The sequence below is a fragment of the Phymastichus coffea genome, unplaced genomic scaffold (assembly GCF_024137745.1).
Source record: "Phymastichus coffea isolate CEN01 unplaced genomic scaffold, Cenicafe_Pcof_1.1 PCOF00029, whole genome shotgun sequence".
Taxonomy (NCBI): Eukaryota; Metazoa; Arthropoda; class Insecta; order Hymenoptera; family Eulophidae; genus Phymastichus; species Phymastichus coffea.
In genome coordinates, this window is record NW_026706840.1 from 3765065 (window position 1) to 3784107 (window position 19043).

A 19043-nucleotide genomic window follows, 5' to 3' on the forward strand; every position below is an offset into this window, starting at 1 on the left:
CGGGGTGGACGACGGCGACGCCAAGCGGCATCCAAGATGGCCGCCGCCAACAGCAGCGACGCCAAGCGGCGTCCAAGATGGCCACCGCCGACAGCAGCAACGCCTCGTCGACACCGACGCGCCGTCGACGTCAACGACACCGGGTCTCGCCGACGCCAACGCGCCGTCGTCGCCCTGCCAGGCGAGCCCTGGTCGACACCTGACCCCCCCCCCCCCCGAACGGCCCCCAGCCGCATCACGGCTGAGGCTCTCGGTCGTCGCGGACGCACGTCCCGTCGCCGTGCCGACGGCGACGACACGCATCCGGCCGACACCCCTGAGCGGAGGAGCCGAAGAACGCGCGCTGAGCCGGAGCGTCGGACGCCCGACCCCGGCCGACAGACGGCGACTCCGTCCCCCTCCTCAGCGCCACGCGGCCTCTAAACCCTCCTCAGCGCCACGCGGCCTCTAAACCCTCATCACCTTCCAGATAAGTCTCACTGCCATCCAGCAAGCACTATTGGAAGTGCTGCAACAGACGGCGGATAGAGTCCGCGGCTCCCCGGCCGATCAATGGACGATGGGGCTACTCCAGACGCGGCTCCAGCTCGTGGAGGGATACTGGGCCAACTTCTGCGATAACCACGTCCGCCTCCTGACCTCGACCGAGGACGACCCAGACGCCTACCGCGGCAGCAACCGCTACTTCGTCGCCGAGGACCTGTACTCCTCAATCAAGGGGAACCTCATCGACCTCCGGGATCGTTTGATCGCATCGGAGATCTGGTCACCGGGCCCCGCCTCGACCTCCTCATCCAGCGCTGCCGGAGGCCTCGACGTTCACGACGGAGGAAACGTCGCCTTGGCCCGGCTTCCCCGCATCACCCTACCTCGGTTCGGAGGCCTCGACGAAGAGTGGGAGTCATTTAAGGACCTCTTCGTCGACATCGTGCACTCCAACACCAGCCTGGGAGACGCCACGAAGATGTTGTTTCTCAAGACGAACCTCGACGGTGAGGCGGCCGAGGCAATCAGGGACTTCAAGTCGTCAGGACACGACTACTCCACGGCCTGGGAGGCCCTCTGCAGCCGTTTCGATCAGCCAAAGCTGCGCGTGCGAGACCACCTCGACGCCCTACTCCACCTCACGCCGCTCGCCAAGGAATCGTCGGAGAAGATCCAGGAGCTTTGCTGCACGATGAGACGTCACCGCACCCAGCTGGAGAAGCTCGGCCGGCCAGTCGGCAGTTGGGACGACTGGTTCGTCCATCTCGGCAGCCGAGCCATGGACCCTGCCACCCGAAGAGTCTGGGACGAGGAGAGAGAGGAGAAAACCAGCGAGCCGACCTTCGAATAGCTGGGGGAGTTCCTCCAGCGGCGGTTCCGGACGTTGCGGTCGCTGTACCCCCCGACCTCCACCCTCCTTCAATCGGCCAGCGCATCCGACGCATCCCGCAAGGCCGACCAGAGCCAGGGGCGCCAGCCGAGCGGCCAACAAGTGCGGGCCCACACCACTGGCCTCAAGCGGAGCGGATGCCCGTCCTGCAAGGAAGCCCACTATATTGGCCACTGTCTGACCTTCCGCGGCCTGACGCCTGAGGAAAGGCGGAAACTCGTCTCGGACCGCGGCCTCTGCTTCAACTGCTTGAGTGGCTCGCACTCGGCCAGGACCTGCCCGTCAAATGGGACTTGCAGAAGCTGTTCCGGGGCCCACCACACCCTCATCCACGAAGGAGCAGGCCGGCCGGCCAGACGTCCCGCCGACCGCGACGAGGACGAGGATCCCGCGCCAAAGGCCCCCCGCGTCCAGGCCGCCGTCACCCGAGCCTGTCCAGAGGTCGCGGCGAGGGAAGAGGAACGGTTATAACTGTCCCTCCTTCCCACTGCCGTCGTCCAGGCCAGCAGCTACGGCTCACCGCCGGTGCCGGGCAGAGCACTCTTGGACCCCTGCTCCGAGGCAACCCTCCTGAGCCTCACCCTCGCCCGCAGACTCGGCTGCAGGCTGCGCCGCGTCTAAGTCGACGTTGTCGGAGTCGCCGGCCCTGCCATGGACTCGGCGAGACACCAGACGATGCTGCACCTCAGATCTCCCTCCGGCGACCGATTGATCCGCGTTGAGGCGCTCGTCCTGAGAGATGACGGGATCGTCACCCCCTCCGGAGCCATCAAGAAGCCCCGCCCGGATCCGTAGGGAGAGTTGCCCCTCGCCGACCCTCAATTCGACCGTCCGGCCGGAATTGACATCGTCATCGGTGTGGACGCCTACAGCCGGATCATCCAATCGGGCGTCCGGAGCTACGTCCCGCTTCTAGCCCAGAACACTGTGTTCGGCTGAATGCTCACCGGGCGCATGGCCGCCGCTGGACAGGCCGACCAGGGCTTCGTCCTGTCCTGCGCCACGCTGTCCATCCCGCGCCCAGCGACCGGACACGAGCGCCTCCTCGGCCTCGTCCAGAAATTCTGGTCTCTGGAGGAGGTACCCCAGGCGAGAAGGATCTCTGCCGCCGACGTCGAGTGCGAGGCAGCATTCGCTCGAGGATGCAGCCGAGACCCCACAGGGCGCTACACCGTGGCCCTCCCGCTACGACCGGAACGCGTCGCTCTCCTCGGGGAGAGCCTGAGCCAGGCTCGTTCCGCCCTCGCCTCGATGCACCGCCGGATGCAGCGGGACCAGGAACTGTCGGGCCGCTACCACGAGTTCATGGCCGAGTATGAGAACCTCGGGCACATGCGGCGTCTCACTGCCGAGGAGCTCGCCGCACATCAGGGACCGGCCGTCTACATCCCGCATCACGGAATCTGGCAACGTCACGATCGAGGACGGAAACTGCGCGTCGTCTTCAACGCCTCGAGACCCACATCCTCGGGATACAGCCTGAACGACGCGCTACACGCCGGGCCGAAGCTACAAGGGCACGTGGCCACCGTGCTCACTAGGTGGAGGCTGCACCGTTACGCCTTTTGTGCGGACATCCAGATGATGTTCCGCCAGATCCGCGTGAGGCCAGAGGACGTCCACCTCCAGAGAGTGCTGTGGAGCCAGGACGCAGACTCCCCCGCCCACCACTACGCGCTGCAAACCGTCACTTACGGCGAGGCCTGCGCACCTTACCTGGCCCTCCGGACCATCAGACAGCTCTGCGCCGACGAGGGCGCTGAGAACGACCTCTACATGGACGACTTCCTCAGCGGCGGCCACAGTTTGGAGACAACCCGACGCCTCAGGGACCAGCTGATCGCGCTCCTCACGGCGGGCGGCTTCCACCTGCGGAAGTGGGAGGCCAGCGACCCCGTCTTGCTTGAGGACATCGCCGTGGACGATCACCTTCGACCCAGCTGGGTCCATCTCTCGGCGGACGGACCAGTTACTGAGCTCGGAGTAGGCTGGAGCCCGACCACCGACCGATTCCGGTTCAAGCCTCCCGCCTCGCCTCATCCTGGGCTTCAGCTGACTAAGCGCAAGGCCCTCGCCGAGCTCTCCAGTATCTTCGACTCGGCGGGATGGCTGGCGCCAATCACCCTCGTGGCTAAGATGATCGTGCAGGATCTGTGGAGAGCGATGCTGAGCTGGGACGAGATCCTCCCACAGGCGTGGCAGGACAAGTGGTCCGCATTCCGCTCCACGATCCTCGCGGCCACCGAGATCGACATCCCCCGATGGATCAGGCTCGCACCCGACAAGAACCTCCAGCTCCACGCGTTCGCCGACGCCAGCCGCCGCGCCCTAGCCGCCGCAGTCTACTCGCGGGTCACCGACAAGGACGGAAGCGTCACCACCGCCCTACTCAACGCTCGGACGAAGCTCTCCTCCATCAAGAGCCTCCAGCCAGCATCAACCGGACGCCTGCGCATGACAATCCCGCGACTGGAACTGCGCGCGGCTCTCATCGCCTCGCAGCTTTTCACCACCACCGCCTCCACCCTCAAGGTCCCGATCTCGGCCTGCCACCTTTAGAGCGACTCTCGCGTCGCACTGCATTGGCTGCAGTCCGACGAACCGGTGGGGAATGACCTCGTGGACAACTACATCGCCCACGTCCAGAAATTGGTTGCCGGAGCAACCCTTCACCACGTGCCCACCACCGACAATCCCGCGGACATCGCCTCTAGGGTCGTCGGTTCAGACGCCCTCAAGGGCCACCGCCTCTGGTGGACCGGGTCGAAGTGGCTGTCCAGCCCCGAATCCACCTGGCCCCAGACCGCCCTCGCCGACGACCCACCGTCTATAGGCCCGGACGACAGCACCACCGCCTGCCTGGTCTCGCTCGCTCGTCGCCAAAGCCCTGCCGCCACGGAGGACCAAGCCCGGAACCACCTCGAGAATTTCTCCACGCTAGGGAGTCTCCTCCGCGGCACCGTGAGGGCCCACCGGCTGCTGACCGGGTCAACGCCTAACTCGCCCAGACCATTGGGGCCTGTCCGAGCCGCTGACCTCCGCTGGGCCTTTCTCACCTGCGCCCGCCTCTCGCAACGTCAAACCTTCGCGGATGAGATCAAGCTTCTTCAAGGACCCGCGCCCCGGCTCCAGACCTCACTCAGCGCGCTGGAACCCTTCCTAGACGAAGACGGACTCCTGAGAGTGGGCGGACGCCTCTCCCAATCTCCACTGTCCTACGACGAGCGCCACCCCGTCCTCCTGGACGGATGCTCGCACCTGGCAGAGCTCGTCCTCCGATGGGCCCATGCTTGCAGCCTGCATGGAGGCTTTCGCTCTACCTACGCGAGAGTTCTGCAGAAGTCGTGGATCACCGGCGGCAAGTTGGGCGTCAAGCGCTACCTTCGCCAGTGCCTGATCTGCGCCCGGATCTCCGCAAGGACCACCGCCCAAGGGATGGCCCCCCTCCCCGCGGTGAGGGTGACCCCCTCGCGGCCCTTCAGTCACTGCGGCGTGGACTATGCCGGCCCGTTTCCACTCTGCCGAAGCCGCGGACGGGGACTCCCTACCATCAAGGGATACGTGGCGCTTTTCGTGTGCATGAGCACGAAAGCGATCCACCTAGAGCTCGTCGACGACCTGACGACGGCCAGCTTCCTCGGAGCCCTCACCCGATTCATCGGGAGGAGAGGACGCCCCAACGAGATCTGGAGCGATAATGGCACCAACTTCCGCGGTGCCAGCCTGGAGCTTCGACGACTGCTGCAGGAGGCCGAAATCGACTGGGGGCTGGTTGAAGGGACGCTAGCACAGGTCGGCGTCTCGTGGAGGTTCATCCCCCCCGCTGCCCCTCACTTCGGCAGACTCTGGGAGGCCGGCGTGAAGAGCATGAAGGCCCACCTTCACCGCATTGCTGCCCCCAAAAAGCTCACCTACGAGGAGTTTACCACACTCCTCATCTCCATCGAGGCCACTCTGAACAGCCGACTGCTCGCGCCGCCCACCGGAGACCTCGACGATCTGGACGCTCTGACACCGAGCCACTTTCTCTTCGGAACCTCTGCCACCTCAATTCCGCAGCCGCTCCCCGCAACCACCAACCTGGAGAGCACACAGCACTGGGAGCTCGTCCGAGCCATGCGCGGGCTGTTCTGGGACCGCTGGGGCCGCGAGTACCTGAATACCCTGCGCCAGCGCCCCAAGTGGAGGACCATTCGACCTAACCTCCAGGTCGACGACCTTGTGGTCATAACCGATCCTACTCTTCTGCGCCCAGATGGGCGATGGCCTCTTGGCCATATAGTCGCCACCCACCCAGGACCGGATGGCCTCGTCCGCTCCGCCAAGATCCGGACCGCCGCCGGGGAGTATGTACGGCCAGTCGTCAAGCTGGCGCCCCTGCCAGCCCTTGGTCTCATCGAGCAGCCACCCTAGGGCGCATGGCGACTACAACACCAGCAGGTCGTTCTCGGAACGAGGCGGGCGGGATGTTTGGTCGAGTTGCCCGGCCTCGCGCGGCTCGAGCCCAGGCTCCCCCTTCCTCTATCCCCCGACGAGAGGATAACGACGCGGGCCCTGAAGTGGGGGCAAGACTGGACCCCTCCCCCCCCCCCCCCCCCCGGATAACGCCACCGCCGCTTCCAAGCTCAGTTTGCCTTGAACTTTCGGCCAGCATCGACCTGCGTTCTCCACCGCCAGAACTATCATTTAACGCGACCTTGTAATCTCGGCCTGTTCTGTCACCCCAAGTGGTGGCCAATAAAGTATTCAAGTGAAAGGATCTTGTATCTGCGTCACCTCAATCCCGACGAGATTACCGCCTCAGCCCCCTGCGCCAGCGCCTTAACAAGCGTCGTGTGGTAAGCGAGTAGTTTTTAACTTGAATGGCCATTCACAGGCAAAGCGAGCCTGCCGAAATCTATTAATTATAAATAAGTAGCATAACTCTTTGTACATTTGTCGATTGTATTTGCTCATATTTAGATGGCTTTTCCCTACTTATGACTGTGGTTTTTATGCCGGATAAATACGAGCCTAACTATACTTGATAAAATTATAATAAAAATAAATCCATATCCTTTATTTATTCAATATTCACACAACCTTATCCGTATTAATTTTCAAAGAACTGGATATACATGAGACTTAGAAATTCTTTCTTATAGGTGATTCGAATTTCTGTCTTGATTATTTAACTTGGAATTTCTACTAAAGAATTGTCCAATTTGTTCAGTAGAGGACATTCAAGTAAAGTATTTCATCACCGAAAATGTTTCTATTTATAGAACGACAGATCTTAAATTATGGTTTATAGAAAATATTGAAGATGTTATACTTAAAAATTTAGAAGAATTTCAAGAAAAAGATTCCGGTCGGACATTAAAAACTATCATCGGTATTACTGTTAATATAAATAAATTTAATCCTTTCAAACCTGGCTCATATATTCAACTACCAAAACAAATAGCAGATAAAAAAGCAATTATCAACGTTCAAAATACAGATAATGAATGTTTTAAATGGGCTGTGCTTGCCTGTCTTCATCCAGCTAGATTTCATAGCGAAAGAGTTCAAAATTATATGCCCTTTGCGAATGAATTGAAATTCGATGATATAAACTTTCCTGTTGAGGTAAAGAATATTCCTAAATTTGAAAAATTAAATAGTATTTCAATAAATCTATATATACTAAATAATACGGTTTTAAATTCAAAGTCTCACCATATTATATATCAAATTTAAAACAAGATAAAGAACGTAAATCTTTTGTAACTACAAAGCGATTATATTGATGAGAATGAAACAAAAAAATCTAATAGATCAAATAACAATGATAATTTCAAATTAAAATTCCACTATGTATGGATTAAAAACTTATCTGCTCTTGTTAGAAGTCAAGTAAGGAAACATACTGCACAAATTTAACTCTGTGAACGCTGTCTCCACTATTTTAATAATAAAGAAAAATTGAATATTCATGAGACAGATTGTTCAAAATTAAATAAATATAGAGTTAATCTACCTAATTTTCCTCTTCTGAAATTTAATCATTATGATCGAAAAGAAATGGTTCCGTTTATTATCTATGCTGATTTAGAGTGCTTATTGAAACCAGTAAATAATGGACGATCCTTCCAAGATCATGAAGCCTTTAGTGTGGGGCTTTATATAAAATGTAGTTATCATGATTCCAAATCAGTCTTTAAGATGTATAGAAAAAAACTGAATGAAGAACAATCACCCGCACAATGGATTATCAAACAATTTCAGATTTTGTTAGATGAAATGAATCAAATATATAAGAATGCAATAGAAATGAATAGCATGGCGTAATTAAATGGATTTCAAGATGAGCAAAATGTGTCATATTTGTAGAAAATATTTTCAACATAATGAAACAAGAGTTAGAGATCATTGCCATTTGACGGGCCGATTTAGAGGTGCTGCTCACGCATCCTATAATTTAAATTATAAGAATCCTTATTTTATACCAGTCGTCTTCCATAACCTTACTGGATATGATTCTCATTTTATAATAAAAGAAATAGCTACTAGCTCTGATCTTAAGGGAAATGTGACTGTTTTAGCTGAAAACAAGGAAAGATATATAGCTTTCACAAAACACGTGGACGGTAGTACTATAAATTTTCGATTTATTGATTCGTTTCGTTTTATGCCATCATCTCTCGAAAAACTGTCTTCATACTTAACCAAACTAAATATCGTAGAGCATGAATTCAAGATAGATAAATATATAAAAACTTAAATAGAATTATTGAAGAGAAAAGGCGTTTTTCCATATGAGTATGTTAACAGTTTTGAAAGATTAAAACAGACTCAATTACCACCTATCGAAGATTTTCATAGTTAATTGATAGATAGAAACATCTCTGAAGCTGACTATGAGCATGCTCAAAAAGTGTGGAATGCATTTGACATCATTTATTTAGGACAGTATTCTGATTTATATTTAAAAACTGACGTATTACTCTTGGCCGATATTTTTGAATATTTTCGTAAAACTTGTATGGATGCGTATCAACTCGACCCAGCACACTATTATACTACTCCTGGATTAACATGGGATGCTATGTTAAAGTGTACAAAAATTGAGCATGAACTTTTAACCGATATAGACATGGTTTTATTCATCTAAAAAGGTATTCGAGGAGGTATTAGTCAATGCTGTAATAGATACTCAAAAGCTAATAATCAATATATAGGCTCGGAATATAATGAAAAAGAACCTAGCAAGACTTTGATGTACTTTGACGTTAACAATTTATATGTATGGGCGATGATGCAATCATTACCATATAAAATTTTTAAGTGGGTCTCTAACATCGATGAGCCTTATTTTTTCAATGTTTCCGATAATAATGAAGTTGGATATATTTTAGAAGTTGATCTAGAGTATCCAAAAGAACTACACGACGAACATAAGGACCTTCCACTTTGTCCTGAACATAACACACCACCTGGATTAAGACAAAAAAACTTTTAACAACACTGTATAATAAAGAACGGTATGTCATTCATTATAGAGCGCTAAAACAGGCTATTAAATACGGACTCAAAATAAAACAAATACACAGAGCACTTCAGTTTAATCAAAAGCCGTGGCTTAAAACTTATGTAGATTTGAATACAGAAAAAAGAAAACAAGCTAAAAATGAATTTGAAAAGTTATTCTATAAACTCATGATTAATGCAGTATACGGAAAGACTATGGAGGATGAAAGGAAACGAAAAGACGTTAAATTAATTAGTGCATGGAGTGGCAGATATGGAGCAAAAGCAGGGATCGCACAACCCAACTTTCATAGTAGTTCAATCTTTGATGAAAATTTAGTAGCAATACAGTTATCATGGACGTCTATTAGTATTAAAAAACCAATATATATTGGACTTTGTGTGCTAGATCTCTCAAAAACATTAGTATATGACTTCCACTATGGCTACATAAAAGAAAGACTACCTCATAAAGCAAAATTACTTTATACTGATACAGATAGCCTCGTATATGAATTTCAAGATGTTGATATATATGAAATAATTAAAGAAGATATCAATAAATTTGATACATCAGATTACTCAGAAAAAAATCAGTTTAATATGCCGTTAGTTAATAAAAAGGTTCTCGGTATTATGAAAGATGAATGCAAGGATAACATTATGAGAGAATTCATTGGACTTCGAAGTAAAATGTATAGTATACTAATAGAAAACCATCAAGCAATAAAGAAAGCAAAAGGCGTAAAAACACATACTGTCATAAAAACAATAGATCATGAAGATTTTCGAAACTGTTTATTGGATTTAGAAATTATTAGGCGTGAGCAATGTAATATACGAAGTGTATTGCACCAAGTAAGAACAGAAAGAGTGCAGAAAGTAGCACTAAGTCCATATGATGATAAACGATGTATATTCGATAAAAATCCTGATACACTTCCATGGGGTCATTACAAAACATTGAAACATGAAAGCTTAAAATCAAGAGTGCGGAACAACGCAGGAAAAGAAAGATCATAGAAATGGAAGAAAATCCTTAAGAAAGTTGTAAGCTTCCTCCAACCTCCGATAGAAGTCGCTCAGAACAGAGTAGTAATAATGGGGAGGAAGAAGGCTTAGTTAGAAAAAGACTAAGGATAGAATAGTGAGAGAGTGGGGACAACGGTAGAGTGGGGGACAACGGCAGACATGGCGACTGAAGTCTGAGGAGTATGGACAATGGAATCATATGAGAAATTACTCAAGTGGGGATAAGGCGAAAAGAGAGGGAAATTACGGCGGCTCGAGTTCTCAGAGAGGGGACGCATGGTACAAAACGGAGAACACACCTCAGTTCGTCGCAGTTATTCAGCAGTAGGTTGAAGCAACAGCAGTAGTCTCTCTTCCTAGTTCTCCTATTCGACTTCTAGATTTTCTCTTAAAAGTAAGTTTCTTATATACGAGTAGCGCTCTAACTATATCCTAGTAGTATTAATTATTGATTGATTTTTTTTATTGTAGAATGGATTTTTCATTAATTAACAAAATAGCCAAATCGACATTCTTACCAAGAAAAACAATGGCGCAATTAGAAAATAATACCTATATAATATGCACCTATATGATAACGAAATTAAGATGGCTGAATACTCGTTATGGATTCAGTGTTGTTATAACCGTAGACGACGAATTTGAAATTTTTCTACCTAAGCGAGTAAGCTTAGCGTTAGAAAAAGATGAAGATATGTTGAAGAAATTATTCGAGACTATGGAAAAAAAGGAGTTGTTTATTTACCATCGAGAAGGCTCGAATTTTGAATTTAAAAATTAATCTAGCATAATGTGTAAATGTATACATAGTAAATAAATTTATATGTAAAATTTTAATTATGTCTTTAATCCTAATTTAATTATTCCTTCAAATCCTTTTTTTTTCGACTTAGTGTAAAGGTCTTATAAGCAATGTTAGTAGTGGAAGCACCTCACAGGTGAGAGCGATGGTTGGGGCTCTCACCATTCCCTAACAAAAAAATAAGAAAGAGAGAAGGGGGGGCGATTTCGGCGGCTCGAAAAGCGAAGTAGTGGGGTTATATTCTAAAATAGCGATAAGATGTTAATAGGAATACCATTCTGTTCGAAGTAGTGGTAAGAAGAAGAAGTAGTAGTAGTAGAAGCTTAGCCATGCCAGCTATAAGAGACAACAGGAGATCTCACTCCTCTTCTAAGCATGTATGGTTTACGAAGAAAGTTAAAATACATCATCTTCCATACGAAGAAAAAGACTCTAGAAAAGGTATTTGGGAGCAAATAGCACGAGATCACGAACGTTTCCAAAGACTTATTGCTGAATTGAATAAAGTTATATCACGAGTATTACTCAAGAAACGTATATTGATGATGAATAGAATGCTTGGTCCTATATTAGAAAATCATCACACTATATACGTATGTTAAATAAAATGGAAATCTAATTTAAAGTAGAGGGAGGCGGTTGTGGCGGCTCGAAAACCAAAGTAGTAGGGAAAGGTTTTAAAAGAGCTGTGAGCCTCGAAGAGCTTCATTCTGCCTCAAGAATCGAGTAGTAGTAGTAGCAGTAGTAGCAGTAGTAGCAGTAGCAGCAGCAGTAGCAACAGCAGCAGCATCAGTACAAACAGCAGTGAGAGCAGTAGTAGAAGTAGTATTAGAAGAAAAATACGTAACATTCTAGATCTCTTTACCTACAGCAAGATGAATTTTGAAATGTTGAATAACATTGGAATGAAGCTTTTCGATATACTTCCTGAAAAAAGTCATTATGAATTGCATGAAGATGAGAATTATCTAATAACATTCATGAGACAAGATAAATCTCGAATTATTCTTGAACTCGATTGTGAGTTCGAAATTGTTCTACCGGACCGAATGTCAAGAGCGATAATTCATCATTTGGATCTTTTTATTTATCTTTCTGATAGAGTAGAAAAATATGCATTATTTATTCAATATCATGGATGTGATCGATTTCAATTTAATATTAAGTAAATGTATTTGTATATTTTATTATATCTCAATAAAGATTGTATTATATAAAAAATTATTTTCTGGAGAGGCAAATGAGTCATTATTGTTTCTATTAAAGCAGGTTTCGACTTGTCTTAACGGACTCAATAGTGTCGAATATAAAAAATCGAAGTACCTCACAGGTAAGAGCGAAGGTTGGGGCTCTTATCCTTAAAATAAAAAAAAACAATGTAATATTTATAAATGAAAACAATTATTTATTTAAATACAAGCTAGATACATATAAATTTATATTTGTAATTCATTGTTGTATAGTCTCCTTATTTATCCAAAAATTGTGAGTATTATCAAAGCCAAGCCATTTTACAAAGACTTCATTAACCCGTCTTCTAAGAATTTTTTCTACAAGATAAATATCAGGATACATAGCTTTCTGTAGTTCTTGCTCATAAAAACCACCAACAATGGGATTTTCTTGATAATCTAGTAGGTGATATGTTACAGGTTTAGTTCTCGAAATACGATGAATAGTAAAAATTTCTGTAGACCAATTAGGCGTATATCCTTTTTCAAAAACGTGTTTAGACTTGCTTACTCGCACTTTATCTCCTACCTGGAATTTCGGTTTTTTGAAAAGACGATGATCGTAACAGAATCGTGTCAAGACCTGCATTTCATTTTCTTTAGTCACATCTTTAGGCTTCATATTTATTGTACGATGTTTTCGATTATTATAAGATTCTATTAAACTGGGGAGAAAGTCAATCCACTTATAATTTCCTATTAAACTGAATTTTTTCCACATAATATTTTTTAGTGTTCGATTGAAACGTTCACAAATTGATGCTTTAAGATTGCTATAAGTAGAATAAAGGTTTATTTTATATTTTTTCATTAAACTTTGAAAATTTGTATTGTAGAACTCTTTGCCTCTATCCACTTGGAGATTTTTAGGAATGCGTTCCTTTTTTAATACAGACTCCATTGCGTTAGTGACATCTGTAGCAGTTTTCTGTTTTACTAGAACTCCCCAAGCATATTTAGAGAACGTATCTATAATAGTCAATAGAAAGCGACACCTTTATTCTCTCTAGAATAGCTTTGCATCTCAACAAGATCAGCTTGCCACGTCTCATCTATTCCGCGTATATCGACTTTTCGACGAGGATAGTTTCGACGTGCTGGTTTATGTAACTCATCCACCACTCTTTGATGTTTCATTATTTCAATCTATTTGTTATAATTGAATGAATGAAAAGTCAGACGGCTTAATCCTTATTTCTTTCTCCTTATTATTATCATTATTATATTTGTTTGTAAATATTGAATCGCTTTTCCATACGATCGTAATTGTATTCTTATTATATTTAAAGATTTTTTAAGATTATTTGTTGTAGTCGTAAGCGTATCGACGTTAGCTTCACTAGTTTTTTGCAGATTATTTATTGTAGTCGTAAGCGTAGCGACGTTAGCTTCACTAGTTTTTTGCAACGTTTGAAAGTTTACAGCATCGTTACTCTCCTGAGGATCGGCTATATAACAAATTCTTTTGTCATTCGCGTCGTATTGTCCGTCTTTAGTGATATTATACCCTATACCAGGAGGACCTCGATTACCCTCCTTTTTTTTCAATATACTCGTACGTCCAAACACATCAACACTCATTTTATTACTAAGGAATATTTAGGATTCTCTTAATATATATAGCTAGCTTCACGTAATTCTTCAATGATTGAATGAATTTCATTAATATGACTAGGATTACCAGCGGTTTGTTCGACGATAAGCAATCTCAATCGATCAACGAGCTCGTTTGGATCATCCCAATATACATAATCAAATAATGTTCCTTTTCTTGCTATTTTATAGTTAGAAAAAAGACCTCTTCCATCAATAGTCAATTTTCGCTTCTTAGCACTACCACTTAAAGATAAATTTGGACCAATATACTTTTTGAATTTATTTACACGTTTATTGCGATATTCTCCATTTGTTTCATATCTCTTACGATGAGTGTTAGTGATTTCAAGAATTTTTATATAATTTTCAATATCCGATGAACTGATTAATTTAGAATTAGGTTCTTTACGAAAGAGAGTTCCATTAATCCAGGCGTCTTGCTGAATGCTTTATCATTCACAGTCACATTATCGTTTTGGAAAGAAATTGGAGAATTGCCTATGACATATGTATTTTCATGCAAGCGAACGCCAAATGTCTTGTCTAAATTACTTTTCTGTTGCGGTTCATGCAATAGTCGAATATAGTTTCCTACAATCGAGTCATCCAATACTGTTTTTGTTGTTTTTTAGTTACATTTGAACTAACATTGTCTAAATTTATTGCAGTTCTATCAAGTGTTGATTCACTAGTCTTACTAAATTCATCTTCATCACCATCATCAGTAGCATCAGCAATAGACATAGCGGATTCAAATGTAGAATCAAGCGAATGTAATGTAGAATTTAAGTCATTAACAGTACTATTGAAATATCGAGATTTATAGGGAGTGTCAGCTGTTGTTTTTGACTTGAAAACTTTATCGAACGTAATTTTCTTCTCCTTATTCGTTTCCTGTTCAGTATTATCGTTAGTTTTATCAATAGCTACCTCCACAAGTTTCTTCAATGGATCAACCATAGGTTTAAAAGTTTCATTCAATGTATTTTCTAAATCAGCTTTGTCACGTTTTATTAGTTGATACTTATGTCTGATGGTATCACGAGCCTCAGATAATTGCTCGAGCATCTTCTTTTCTTTTTCAAAATTAGTCATGTTGACGCTTGCAATTTCTAAAGTTAAATAACCTTCATTCGTTCACTCCGCTATATTTATAGCAAAAGAATCGAATCCTTTTCTATACCATCCATGATTGATTGGTCTATCTCTATCAATAACTATAAATCCATGATTATCGTCTCTCCAACATTTTGAACAAATTGCTTTAAACTTCTCAAAAGTCATATCTGAGTTAACATGATCGTTGTAAATATGTTTAATATTCACGTCATCTTGTCGAAACAAAACTAGTAAATTCATATTATCTCGAATGAGATGCTTCGGTATGCGAGCGTATGATTGACAGAGATAGAAACTATCTACTTTTTTATGTCTTCCCATACAGAAGAATGCTCTCACGTTGTCCTGCTTTTCAGTGGCTATATCGTCCAAAATCATGATGGAATTTGGATTAGCTTTATCCGGTGAAACAACTGCCTCATGCTCGCTGAATGCATAATACTGTATACCATCAATCGGTTCCAATAAATCTTTTAAAAACTTATACTTTGGTTGATTGAGGGACTTTGAATAAACATAAATGTTTTCAAATCTAAGTCCATTAAGATGTGTAATTAGTATTAGCAAACAGTTAGTTTTCCCACAGTTACTAGGACCACAGAAAACTGCTCGTATACTGTCAGGCAGTAGTTCACCATGTCTTTTTTCTCGTTTTTCCGTCTCAACCACATTATCAAAATTTATGACTTGCAACTTAAGTGGTTGCTCTTTAAAGTCCATATTGTTTTCTAATCACCGATCGAACGACGAATGAGACTACTAACTATAAAAAGACTGTTTATATATTTTTTAGTTTCATTAAGACTTTGTCTTCTGATGAGGTATGATCATTTGTTACAAAAGAAAGACTGGTGGTGCTGGCTTAGTGAATAAGATCATTAATAACTTACCATTCGAAGCTCATTTGCCTGGTTATCAGTATTGCGGGCCGGGAACTAAATTGAAAAAACGACTTGCTTGTGGTGATCCTGGAAAAAATCCGCTAGACGCTGCTTGTAAAGATCACGATATTGCTTATTCTCAGAATCGAGAGAACATTGAGGCGAGAAACGAAGCCGACAAAATTTTAGCTAAACAAGCCTGGGATAGAGTGCAAGCGAAAGAGAGTAGTTTTGGTGAGAAAGTTTCTGCGTTTGCTGTAGCCAACATAATGAAAGTTAAAAGTAAACTTGGTATGGGTGTTAAAATTTTAAAACGAGGAAAGAAACGAGGTAAGGGATTAAAAATCGCCAACAACAACGACAGCGACGAAAGACACATGTTAAAAGTAAAAATCTATCAATTACATTGAAAAAAATTATTAACGCTACCTCGAGAAGTGTTGTACCTAGTAATAAATCACTCTTTATCATTCGCTCGGCTATAAAAGGCGCTAAAGAAGCTGTGAAGAAGGCTGGAGAAAGAAGAAAAATAAATATTCCTCGTATTCTACCAATTCCTAGTAAAGTGGGTGGAGCTCTTCCTTTTTTAATTCCATTATTTGCTGCTTTGAGCGCCACTGGAGCTTTAGCTGGAGGAGCTGCTTCAATAGCAAAAGCCGTTAACAGTGCTAAGGCCGCTCAAAATTAATTGAAAGAAGCTCATAGACACAATAAAACTATGGAAGCTATTGCTATTGGTAAAGGACTTTATTTGAAACCACATCGTAAAGGTTATGGTCTTCATCTGAAACCATATTCAAGTGGAAAAGGTTTAAAAAAAAAGCTTGAAATAACTTTACCTAATCGAGCACTGACAGATCATGATATAAGAAAATATGCTAAAATACTAAAAATTGCAAATTTTCGAGGTGTTTTTATGCGTGATGCTCTACCGACCGATGGACCTCGATATCAAGAGACAGCTATTGTAAATTTGGATAATAAACGGGGGCCAGGTACTCATTGGGTAGCATATAAAAAGAAAGGCGATGAGGTTATGTATTTTGATAGTTTTGGTAATCTACAGCCGCCTATACATCTATTGCTTTATCTCAAAGTTAATAGAATCATGTATAATTATAAGAGATATCAAGATTTTAATACATATAATTACGGCCATCTTTGTCTCAAATTTCTTTTAAACAAACTATAGAAAAGACAACTAGTATAAAAAATACTCATTCGACAAATGACTGTCATTTGATATGAATCTGTCATGGAGAATACACTAACATTGAGTCTCTCGGGAACATCATCCGTACTCGAATCATATTATTTTCCACCGATCGAATTGATAGCAAACAAAAAATACGTTCTTGGTCTAGTTGAGCTATTGACATTTAATTCAGTACCAAACATTGACGTTGGTTATAATAAATTTTACATTGAAGGTCAAGAAGCTATCACTTTACCGACTGGTAGCTACGAAATAGAAGATATTGAAAGCTTTCTCATAGACGCATTAGCACCTAAAGGTATATCATTTAGCCTAAAACCAAATAATAATACTTTACGTAGTGTCATTCAGTGCAGCCAAAAAATACATTTTGAACCAGAAGATTCTATTAGATCAATTTTAGGCTTCACTAAACGCACGCTCGTTGAAAACGAAACACATAGTTCTGACTTACTCGTCACTATACTCAAAGTCAATGCTTTACGTGTAGAGTGTAATATTACTACAGGCTCTTACATAAACGATCGCAAAGTACATACTATACATGAATTTTTCCCAGCAGTCCCACCTGGATATAAGATTATAGAAGTTCCCTCTCACGTCATTTACCTTCCAGTCGCTGTGAGGAGCATTGATCATTTTCAAATTCGTATAGTTGATCAAGACGGAAACTTAGTTAACTTTCGAGGAGAAGTCATCACAGTGCGAGTATATATAAAGACCATATCTTAGTAATGGATATCGTTTACAATATAAAGAGCGGCCGAGGCTATATTAAAAGACAAAAATGTCGAACAGCAACCAGTCAACAGCGAGCTATCAGACCGCTCACACCTCAGAACATTCAATTCCTGAAAAGCTTGAGACTAGAACTCGTCGAAAACCGTGGAAGAAAATATTGTGCATATTTAAACCAACAACAACAACAACAACAACAACAACAACAACAATATGGAGGGAATTCTAGACATTCATTCAGCTGTCGCTTTCGATGAGTCTATAGCTCATTATGAAGTTCATGCGCATCAGCCTTATTCATTATCATATTTCAATAATAGCGATGAAATTCATATAGCAATTCAACATCAAGATTTATCTCTGCTTCCATCGCGCAGTATGATTCATATTTGTGGTAGGTTGATCAAGCCGGACGGTACTACGCCAGTGGAGAACACTTTATTAGTCAACAACGCCCTCTGTCATTTGTTCGAGGAAATACGATATGAAATAAATGCTATTGAAATTGATAAAGTGAAAAATGTAGGCTTAACAACTCTCATGAAAAATTGGTTTTCACTCAATCCATGTCAGAGCTCTATCGCTGAAAATGCCGGATGGAATGGTGATAACAATGAAGTTTTAATATGTAATACTCTAGATTTTTTTGATGTTACTATACCTCTCAGTATGTTGATGGGCTTTGCTGAAGATTATCGGAAAATTGTAGTCAATGTCAAGCATGAACTTATTCTCACAAGATCAAGAGATGATTTGAATGCTATTTTGTGTGCTCCAATAGGGAATCCTGCTGCTTCAGAAAAAACAAAAATTACTTTAACTAAGGTTGACTAGTTGATGCCATATGTGATGGTTGCAGACAAAGAAAAAATCAAATTACTCAATCAGATCGTACGAGATCGTGCAATTACAATGAGTTATCGTAATTGGGAAATGTATGAGTATCCAAAATTACCACGTACATCAAAGCATGTTTGGAGTGTTAAGACTTCCAATCAATTGGAAAAGCCTCGCTTTGTTATTTTAGCTTTTCAAACTAAACGTAAAAGTTCGGCGAGTGTTAATTCTAGTAATTTTGATCATTGTAATATTAGTAATGTGAAGCTATTCCTCAATTCACAATGCTATCCGTATGGAAATCTCAATTTGAATATCAATCAAAATCAGTATGCTGTTCTCTACGATATGTATACTAATTTACCAAACGCTTATTATGGTAAAGAAAACGAGCCGTTACTCAATAAAAAAGATTTCATTAATAAAGTGCCGCTAACAGTTATAGACTGCTCTAAAAAAATGAAACATTAAAAAGCACGCCAGTCGATGTTCGCCTAGAATTTGAAACTCGGACTGATTTTCCTGAAGATACTGCAGCCTACTGCTTAATATTACACGATCGTATTGTACAATATAACCCAATTAGTGGTGATGTTAAAAAATTAGTTTGAAATTAACAAGACATTATGTAATCAATGTATACAATGCTTTTCAATAAAAAAGATAATAAATTATATATATTGTTGGAATTTAATAAAAACTACCTATAACCATACTATATAGT

At 43.5% G+C, this 19043-nt stretch overlaps 1 protein-coding gene across 1 annotated transcript; it reads left to right on the forward strand.

Annotated features, from left to right (window-relative positions):
* The first annotated feature begins 2314 nt into the window (after positions 1-2314).
* Positions 2315-5788, forward strand: LOC131663035 (uncharacterized). Its single transcript, XM_058933088.1, has 2 exons — positions 2315-3907; positions 3968-5788. The coding sequence occupies exons 1-2, from the start codon at positions 2315-2317 to the stop codon at positions 5786-5788; spliced, it is 3414 nt and encodes a 1137-aa protein (XP_058789071.1).
* The last annotated feature ends 13255 nt before the right edge of the window (positions 5789-19043 follow it).

Bases quoted from the DNA above. Each gene is read 5' to 3' on its own strand.
- LOC131663035 (XM_058933088.1), top strand. From the start codon at position 2,315: ATGCTCACCGGGCGCATGGCCGCCGCTGGACAGGCCGACCAGGGCTTC. The intron at 3,908-3,967 runs GTCCCGATCTCG...CATTGGCTGCAG, and splicing joins CCACCGCCTCCACCCTCAAG to TCCGACGAACCGGTGGGGAA.